The sequence below is a fragment of the Coregonus lavaretus genome (assembly GCF_964263955.1).
Source record: "Coregonus lavaretus genome assembly, chromosome: 7".
Lineage (NCBI taxonomy): Eukaryota > Metazoa > Chordata > Actinopteri > Salmoniformes > Salmonidae > Coregonus > Coregonus lavaretus.
The window spans coordinates 19,179,613-19,189,356 of record NC_139994.1 but is presented as its reverse complement, the minus strand read 5'-3'; the positions used below and the strand labels follow the sequence as shown (position 1 = coordinate 19,189,356).

The 9,744-nt window shown below is 43.7% G+C and overlaps 1 protein-coding gene across 1 annotated transcript; it reads left to right on the top strand.

Moving 5' to 3' along the window:
* Positions 1 to 554: 554 nt before the first annotated feature.
* LOC311132019 (T-box transcription factor T-A-like) lies at positions 555 to 3,673 on the top strand (the record flags this gene model as incomplete). The annotated part of the gene is made up of 8 exons (XM_084165187.1): positions 555 to 736; positions 1,212 to 1,476; positions 1,838 to 1,972; positions 2,098 to 2,159; positions 2,262 to 2,323; positions 2,534 to 2,707; positions 2,937 to 3,060; positions 3,409 to 3,673. The coding sequence occupies 8 exons, from the start codon at positions 555 to 557 to the stop codon at positions 3,671 to 3,673; spliced, it is 1,269 nt and encodes a 422-aa protein (XP_084021313.1).
* Between the last annotated feature and the right edge of the window lie 6,071 nt (positions 3,674 to 9,744).

Here is a 9,744-nt window from a genome sequence, read left to right as displayed (position 1 = left end):
TTAATTCCATAAACATATTGTGTATTATTGGCAATAAGGCCTAATCACATGTATTTTTTTCGTTAGAGGGTCATTTAAGATAAATAAGGAATGTATGAAATATGAACAGCTCTGAAATGTATTACACTATGCAAAAGTAAACGAATATCCAAACAATTTTAGAAAATGCATAGGCCTAGGTCATGTAGGCGAAAAACCTAAAGGAAAATGCAATGAATACGTTATTCTTATTCAGACATGACCCTGTTTAAAGTGGGCCTAGAGGCCTATAGGTAAATGTATTAATTTTGTATTGACGCAGTTATGATGGGCCTTTTTGCATTGGGGACATCGAGGAGACGCTCGAAACGAGACCGTTAAGCCATCGGGGCGTGGTCTAGAACGCAACGCCACGCCCTTGTCCCCATGTGGTCCCTGGGGGGCCTTATATGATCAGGCCTTGGGTTCCGAAGCCAGTAGTACTTATCTCACTGTCAAAACTAATCTTCAAACAGTGAATCCTATTCTAACGGTACATTTCGCGGAACTCCACAAGAACTCATCCTATAGGAAATATGACTTCAAACTCCGACCAGCGGCTGGACCACCTTCTGAGCGTGGTGGAGAACGAGTTTCAGAAGGGCAGCGAGAAAGGAGATGCCTTGGAGAGGGATATTAAACTGGGACTAGAAGACGCAGAATTATGGACCAAGTTTAAAGAACTAACCAACGAAATGATCGTCACCAAGACTGGCAGGTAGGCTATGGTTGGTTTTTGCTGTTAGCTACGGATCAAAATGAGGCCTTCGAGGCCTACTGGCCTGCCTCGCTAAAAGCAAAGTTTATCTGGAGAGATCTTAGCGCGCATATACGCACGACTTTACAAAGTTAAACGTTACTGATGCGCACAGGTTAGATCTGCAACAGGCATGTTCAGCCTTTTAGAATAGTCTAGATGAGAGGGTGTTGGCCAGGCAATAGGCCATATCTATACTTTACTGCTACAACTTGAATACCATGTCAAGAATTAGGCATAACGCGCAACGGTCGTCAAATCGTATAAAACCTATTATTAAGATAAAGTAACAGGCCCAGAAGTGGCACCCATTTTAATGCAAATATATCTATGTCAAATAATTCATTTATAAAGATCAACGGCTGAGCCAACATAACATAATATTTGGGCTTGCTTAGGCTATATGTTTATTTAACAACTTTATTTTAACCTACAGGCGGATGTTTCCAGTGCTCAGAGCGAATGTGAGCGGCTTGGACCCCAACGCCATGTACTCAGTCCTCTTGGACTTCGTGGCTGCAGACAACAATCGGTGGAAGTACGTGAACGGCGAGTGGGTTCCCGGTGGCAAGCCCGAGCCACAGAGCCCTAGCTGCGTCTACATCCACCCAGACTCGCCTAACTTCGGAGCGCACTGGATGAAAGCACCTGTTTCATTCAGCAAAGTCAAACTGTCCAATAAACTCAACGGGGGAGGACAGGTAAGGCCCCGATTTGTTTTGTCGTCTTCTGGGTTCGTATTTGTAGTACGCTTATTCATTATTATGTAAATCAATTTAAAGTCAACTTGGTAGGCTAGGTCAGATTGCCCAGCTCTCTCAGAGCTAATGATGCTCTACCCTGCTGTGCTGAATTACAAAGTTAGGCCTTTGCTGGGGGAAAACGGTGTTCATTTCATGGCAAATCAACTTCACAATGTTTTATTAGGCCTCTGTAGGCCCATTGCACATTGCTATCTTATTCATTTGGGGTGTGTGTTTTAGATATTTTTTTGTTTTAGATAAAAAAAATGTATTATGCTTTATTGTGATATTATTAAAATAATGTATAATTTATATCTAGATCATGCTGAACTCTCTGCACAAGTATGAGCCCAGAATACACATTGTGAAGGTTGGAGGGATACAGAAGATGATCAGTAGCCAGTCTTTCCCCGAGACTCAGTTCATCGCTGTCACTGCTTACCAGAACGAAGAGGTCAGTTGGCCTGAATAACACAGTCACAGAGATAATCATTGTTCACAATAATAAACATTATATTGTGTTCAGCTTACAGTGAATGAAGAAAGTGATTTTAATTGTCATATTTATGTACCTTCTAGATAACTGCATTGAAGATCAAACACAATCCATTCGCTAAAGCTTTCCTCGATGCCAAAGAGAGGTGAGAGGAAGAGACTGATATTGTGTCAGCAATATGATGATGCTTTGTTCTGTATTTATTTTATTTTATGTGTGAATTCTGATGTTCTGCTTACAATTTTAGGAGCGACCATAAAGACATGCCAGACCATGGTGGAGACAGTCAACAGTCTGGTTATTCTCAACGTAAGTCTTCTCTTCAGTTCAGCAACATCAACCACATTAGAAAAGCTATTTCTATATCTCTCCATTTCAATTCCAACAATCAAACCAAGTCATTATATGTGACATAATTTTCCAACAAACTTTTCTTAAACGTTCAGAAAACAATTATCATCATCATCATACATCTTGATGTGCATTAACCTAACCATTTTGTCTCTTCTCTCCCTCCAGTTGGTGGTTGGTTTCTACCTGGTAACGGTCCTATGTGCCCCAGCAGCAGCCCCCCTCCGTTCAGCGGGGCCCCTGGCTACTCCTCAGGGTCCTACTGTGAGAGGTACTCCAGCCTGAGGGGCCACAGGGCCGCCCCCTACCCCAGCCACTACCCACACCGCTCCACCAGCTCAAGTAAGACCATCCTCTACCCAACCCAGCACTCTGGGAATCCACTGTTTACTGTTTATTCTGATCACTAGTCAGACTCATAGGTATAGATTACAGCATGGGGGTTTCATGGATTTCAAGATGTTGGTTAAAAAATGTTTGAGAAATCTCCCCTGAAGGAAATGCATTGTTTTGATCAGAGAAATGTTTGTATGTTGTTTTTAGTAATTTCTCTATGTACTTTATTGTTTAGACAACTACATGGACAATTCGTCGGGAGCCCTGCCCCCCCATGACAGCTGGTCAGCCCTGCAGATCCCTAACTCCACTGGGATGGGAACCCTGGCCCACACCAGTGTTTCTGATATCACTGTTTAGTTTTCAGTACTTTCCTGACTACATGACTTGATCAGGAACATTCTGGGCCCTAGGCCTAAACCTTTACTAGGCCCAGATCTCTTCCTGGTTAGAAAAAACTCATACTCTAAACCCATTCTCTCTTTTCTCTCTCTCTCTCTCTCTCTCTCTCTCTCTCTCTCTCTCTCTCTCTCTCTCTCTCTCTCTCTCTCTCTCTCTCTCTCTCTCTCTCTCTCTCTCTCTCTCTCTCTCTCTCTCTCTCTCTCTCTCTCTCTCTCTCTCTCTCTCTCTCTCTCTCTCTCTCTCTCTCTCTCTCTCTCTCTCTCTCTCTCTCTCTCTCTCTCTCTCTCTCTCTCTCTCTCTTACAGCCAGTATCCCAGCCTGTGGTCTGTTGCCGGGACGGCCCTAACTCCTTCCGGCTCCGCCTCTGGTTCAATCGCTGGCGGCCTGACCAGCCAGTTCCTGCGAGGCTCCTCCTACACAGGCCTAACCTCCTCCCTGCCTGTATCCTCACCATCCTCCATGTACGACCCCAGCCTTAGCGAGGTGGGTGTAGGAGTGGGCGAGGCCCAGTTCGAAAGCTCCATCGCCAGGCTCACTGCCTCCTGGGCACCCGTGGCTCAGAGCTACTGAGCACAATGCTTCCATAGCCATTGGCTCTCCTCAACCACCATCCTGCTCCACATCACCACCATCTCCTCTCTACTGCCTGACTATCAGCTAGGAAACCTTTGGGTTGAAGCAGTACATGTGGACAGCAACGCCTGTGAAAGGCAGAGAGTCAACTCAGAAGAAGATCTATCTGAAGCAGAGCGATTTAGGGTCCTCTCAGGCCTTGTGTTTTACCAACATGACATGGTTGGTCTTCCATTCCAAAAACCCTAGGCATTCTAAGCCTAAGTCCATAGGTTGCCATTCTGAAGTTACATTGGGAGTTTCCTTCACTCTCTCCAAGGTGCAGTTAAAAGCCAAAGACAATCTGAATATACTTCCTCTACAATTGTTCCAGTTGCTGGTGTGTTACTGTTGTCGTGTCCTTCAGTACAGACACAGTACACCAAGACAATCGTACGCTGGCGGAAGACAATCAGGATCACTAGCTACCCAAAGCTAAGTTTATGAAGTAACCCCCTCAACTTTACTAAAGGGGCCAATCCTTATGTTTGACTGTTTATTGTTAAAATTAGTTTAGTTATTATTATAATACAGATAAATAAGATGAAATAATCTGTTGATCTAACATAAAAAAATGTATATGTGTGTATATAAAATAAATTAACGTCCATTTTCATTGTTAGCCGTTTACATGTAACTGTTTTGGATCCAGTGTCAGTGTGTTGCTTTTCGTGGCCTGAAGGAAAAGAAAGAAGGAAAGAATGAAAGAAAGAAGTGTATTGTATCCTCCCACAGTAGCCCAGGAGAAAGCACAGGTGTCTCTCCTCTTTCGCTCTGTGTACATTCCCTCCCTGCCAATAATATGTACATATCTATTCTATTTGTATTTGTTGGACTCATTGGGAGTTTATGTTTATTTATGTCATTTTAATAATAAATTAAAAGTTCCTTTGTTTTCTCAAATATGACTTCAGTGTGTCAATTACAGTCACATTCACTGTCAATGAAATGAGCCATGGCATGCACTACCTTAGCTTCTTCTTACCCACCACAGTACTGTGTCTACAATCATACAATTTCCATTTCCTAAAAGGTGAAGAGGGATTGAATCTATACATTTCAGCCCATGTCATATTTAAGTTTATAATATAAAACTGCAAGCCAAAGACTGAGCCCATGTCGGCATGAAAGCATACATAATATTTCTCAGGACTAAGGTGAATACATAGCCTACTTCAGCTGGCATTCATTAGCACAGATACATCTTGTTTTATAACCTTTATCATCACAACTCAAATAGAACTCTCACACAGTCCACACAAGCAAACGAGAAGCAGGCCAGTTTTTCATAAAGAGCCAAATTGTGAGGAAATAACTGTTGAAAATAAGACCTTGCCAAAGTATTATGGTTATCACACATAACCTACACAGTACCTATCACACATTGCCTACACTGATGTTGTGGTCTCCTGCACCCAAATTCAATCATCTTTTGAGGCTGCTGGATGGAGTGTTTTATAAATACTAGTGCCAACACAGCTATGCTAAGTGAATCGTCTTGTGTAATTGATATGACACGTAGAGACGGAACCATTCAGGTTGAGGAATCCTTCTGAGGGGTTTCCATCGCTGACGCGTCTTTGTGACAATCTTCATGAAGGTGTGACACACGGCTAACACGTTTAGAATTCCCTGGCTGTCATTAAACAAAAAAAGTATATGAACCCCAAATGCCGTATGCCAACAGGCCAGACTGCCTCGCACCAGGGAGAGAATTAAAATGGAAAGCAACAACGCCTCAAAGCTTTATTTAGAACTTTAACTCTCCATTTTCATGGTTGTTTTGCTTTATGTGTCCCTGAAATGTACATTTCTCATATCGTGTCTTCTAGTGTATTGGGTGAAGCGGGTCAATCTAATTTCCCCAACAATAAACCATTTGTATTATACTGTAGCTAATGGCAGAGCAGGGAAGCCAACCTGGGTCACTAGTGTGAAAGGCAAACACCCTACGCATCATGCCAATAGGGTTAACCCACTTGGTGGGAATTGTAATGTTTCTTATATAGCGAGAATTGCTACACTGCCCCTTCTGAAAAGGAAGGCACGTCCCCGTGCCTCGACTACTCAGACCCCTTACATGTCCGGGCCGTGCGTTCCGATGGCCACCATCCCACTTCTAACACCAATGTAGCGAATGGCAGGGCAGGGAAGTGAACCTAGGTCGCTGGTGTGAAAGTCAAACACCGCCAATAGGGTTAACCCACTTGGTGGGAATCGTAACGTGGCTCATATAGCGTGGATCACTACAATACCATGGACACCCATCATAGGTATACACATACAGTGGGGAGAACAAGTATTTGATACACTGCCGATTTTGCAGGTTTTCCTACTTACAAAGCATGTAGAGGTCTGTAATTTTTATCATAGGTACACTTCAACTTTGAGAGATGGAATCTAAAACAAAAATCCAGAAAATCACATTGTATGATTTTTAAGTAATTAATTTGCATTTTATTGCATGACATAAGTATTTGATCACCTACCAACCAGTAAGAATTCCGGCTCTCACAGACCTGTTAGTTTTTCTTTAAGAAGCTCTCCTGTTCTCCACTCATTACCTGTATTAACTGCACCTGTTTGAACTCGTTACCTGTATAAAAGACACCTGTCCACACACTCAATCAAACAGACTTCAACCTCTCCACAATGGCCAAGACCAGAGAGCTGTGTAAGGACATCAGGGATAAAATTGTAGACCTGCACAAGGCTGGGATGGACTACAGGACAATAGGCAAGCAGCTTGGTGAGAAGGGAACAACTGTTGGCGCAATTATTAGAAAATGGAAGAAGTTCAAGATGACGGTCAATCAGCCTCGGTCTGGGGCTCCAATCAAGATCTCACCTCGTGGGGCATCAATGATCATGAGGAAGGTGAGGAATCAGCCCAGAACTACACGGCAGGACCTGGTCAATGACCTGAAGAGAGCTGGGACCACAGTCTCAAAGAAAACCATTAGTAACACACTACGCCGTCATGGATTAAAATCCTGCAGCGCACGCAAGGTCCCCCTGCTCAAGCCAGCGCATGTCCAGGCCCGTCTGAAGTTTGCCAATGACCATCTGGATGATCCAGAGGAGGAATGGGAGAAGGTCATGTGGTCTGATGAGACAAAAATAGAGCTTTTTGGTCTAAACTCCACTCGCCGTGTTTGGAGGAAGAAGAAGGATGAGTACAACCCCAAGAACACCATCCCAACCGTGAAGCATATTGAGGGGAGGATGGATGGGGCCATGTATCGCGAGATCTTGGCCATCAACCTCCTTCTCTCAGTAAGAGCATTGAAGATGGGTCGTGGCTGGGTCTTCCAGCATGACAACGACCCAAAACACACAGCCAGGGCAAATAAGGAGTGGCTCTGTAAGAAGCATCTCAAGGTCCTGGAGTGGCCTAGCCGGTCTCCAGACCTGAACCCAATAGAAAATCTTTGGAGGGAGCTGAAAGTCTGTATTGCCCAGCGACAGCCCCGAAACCTGAAGGATCTGGAGAAGGTCTGTATGGAGGAGTGGGCCAAAATCCCTGCTGCAGTGTGTGCAAACCTGGTCAAGACCTACAGGAAACGTATGATCTCTGTAATTGCAAACAAAGGTTTCTGTACCAAATATTAAGTTCTGCTTTTCTGATGTATCAAATACTTATGTCATGCAATAAAATGCAAATTAATTACTTAAAAATCATACAATGTGATTTTCTGGACCAGATCCTTTGGAGGAATATAACAGAACACTGAAAATGTCTGTAGCCACTTTTCTGGATTTTTTACATGCTTTGTAAGTAGGAAAACCTGCAAAATCGGCAGTGTATCAAATACTTGTTCTCCCCACTGTACACTTTCAACTCTTATATTCCATCTTTGTCATGATAGGCATCAGGTTAGGTTGATATGTACTGAATGATGATGTCACCGTTATCTCTCTGCGTTCTTTCTCTGACAGGCTGAGAGAGCAGAGCGGGGGACCTGTCCCAGGACTGGACAGTGATGGAGGTTTCCACACCAGGGTGTAAATGAAAACTGAAGGGTCACAGGGCCACCAGCAAACAGTAATGAAGCAGCAATGTGACATCCAGCTGGCAGGGCCTGGCTGGGTTAGGGTTAGACTGCAGCAGGCCGGAGAAAAGCAGCCCTGTGTGCTGGAGCAAGGAGCAAATGTTCCCCTCAATCAGAATACCTCCATACCTTCATTTTACAACTTCAAACTCCATACCTCTGTCCACTTTATGGCAGCTTCAAGGAGCATTAACTTTCACATTTGATCATCTTATGACTGAAAGGACTGGGATGTCCAAGTTTTTTTGTGTTGATTATATGAAAACTGTAGTTTGGACTGGTTCATGTTGTATAAAAAAATAAGAGTTGTGTAAAAGTATCTCACTTGTGTCATCAGTGTGTGTGTGTCTGTGCATGTCTGTGTCTGTGTGTGCACACGTGTATGCATGAGTGCGTGCCTGTGCCTGTGCATTTGCTTGTGTGTGAGTGTTTCTGGATACTCAGTGAGGATGTTTGCTGAATGGGCAGCACATGCTGGTCTTTGCTCAGTCTACCAGTGGTAAATAAGTCCTGCTGAGTTAGGCCATCTGTCTGCTCTGTTATGGGATGTGTGTGTAGCTGCAGACAGACATACATACAGTAGTTCAGTGACTGAAGTCTTTGTCCGTCCAGAGAGCTGAGTACACAGCTTGCTCCGATCGCTCCGATCTGCAGTCTCTGTTGGTCCTCGTTAATTGTGTGTGTGTGTGTGTGATCCAAATATGCTCTACAGAGTGTGCCCAGCATTAGGGTGTGGAGGGCTGGTCTGTGTATCCCAAACAGAAGAGGTCAATTGAGTTTTGATAAGTTAAGTGGTGTTCTAAGGGGTCAGGAAACTCCAATCAGACAGTAGAAAGTCCTCTTGTTTACTTATTTGTATATAGTTTATACATAGTGCTGCCCTAGGTGCCTCTCCTGTATATTGAAAACACAAGGAGAGCTAGATAGATAGATAGATAGATAGATAGATAGATAGATAGATAGATAGATAGATAGATAGATAGATAGATAGATAGATAGATAGATAGATAGATAGATAGATAGATAGATAGATAGATAGATAGATAGATAGATAGATAGATAGATAGATAGATAGATAGATAGATAGATAGATAGATAGATAGATAGATAGATAGATAGATAGATAGATAGATAGATAGATAGATAGATAGATAGATATATAGATAGATTGATTGATTGATTGATTGATTGATAGATTGATCAATTGATCAATTGATAGATAGATAGATTCCAAAGCCAGTACAGTATAAGACAGTCTGATTGGGCATTGATTGACCAACCTTTATCAATCTCTACGTTCAGTACACAAGCTTCTGGGGATGAGGCCTTCTCTCCTATCCTGTCCTTAGCTAGTTCTCTCACGTATCCCTCTGTTTCCAGGAATATTTTGCAGAGCGAGCAGGCAGTGAAAGAGAGAGAGAGAGAGAGAGAGAGAGAGAGAGAGAGAGAGAGGGCGAAGCGGCCGCAGCAGTGCAAACACCCCGGTTATGATGGTGAGTCAGAGAGCAAAGCATTCTGGGTGATTTATGAGGTTCCACCACCAAAAAACAAGTAGTCAAATCTGGAACAGCTAGTCAGCGCAGAGGAGGGGGTGGTGTGTTTGCAGACCTCCCCCTCTCCCCTCTCCCCTCTCCCCCCTCTCCCCTCTCCCCTCTCCCCCCTCACCCGTCCTCTCCCCCTCCTCCCATCCCACCTCATCCTCTGGTGTCTGTGTGTCTTCGTTAATGAAGAAATTGTCGTACCTGGGTGAGACATTGCTCTCAGCTGAATTCTCTACCTCCTCCTCTGCCCCTTTCCTTTCCTCCCTCTCTTCCTACCCTCCCTCTCTACCCGTCAGCCCTGAGCCCGACCAACCCCACCCAACGACAGTCCAGGCAGAGAGGAAGAAAGGGAAGAGTTTCATTCCAAAAATGCTATATATCCATTTTCAGAAATGTTGGTAAATTAGCTTTTATTGTTTAATTAAAGAAATGATGA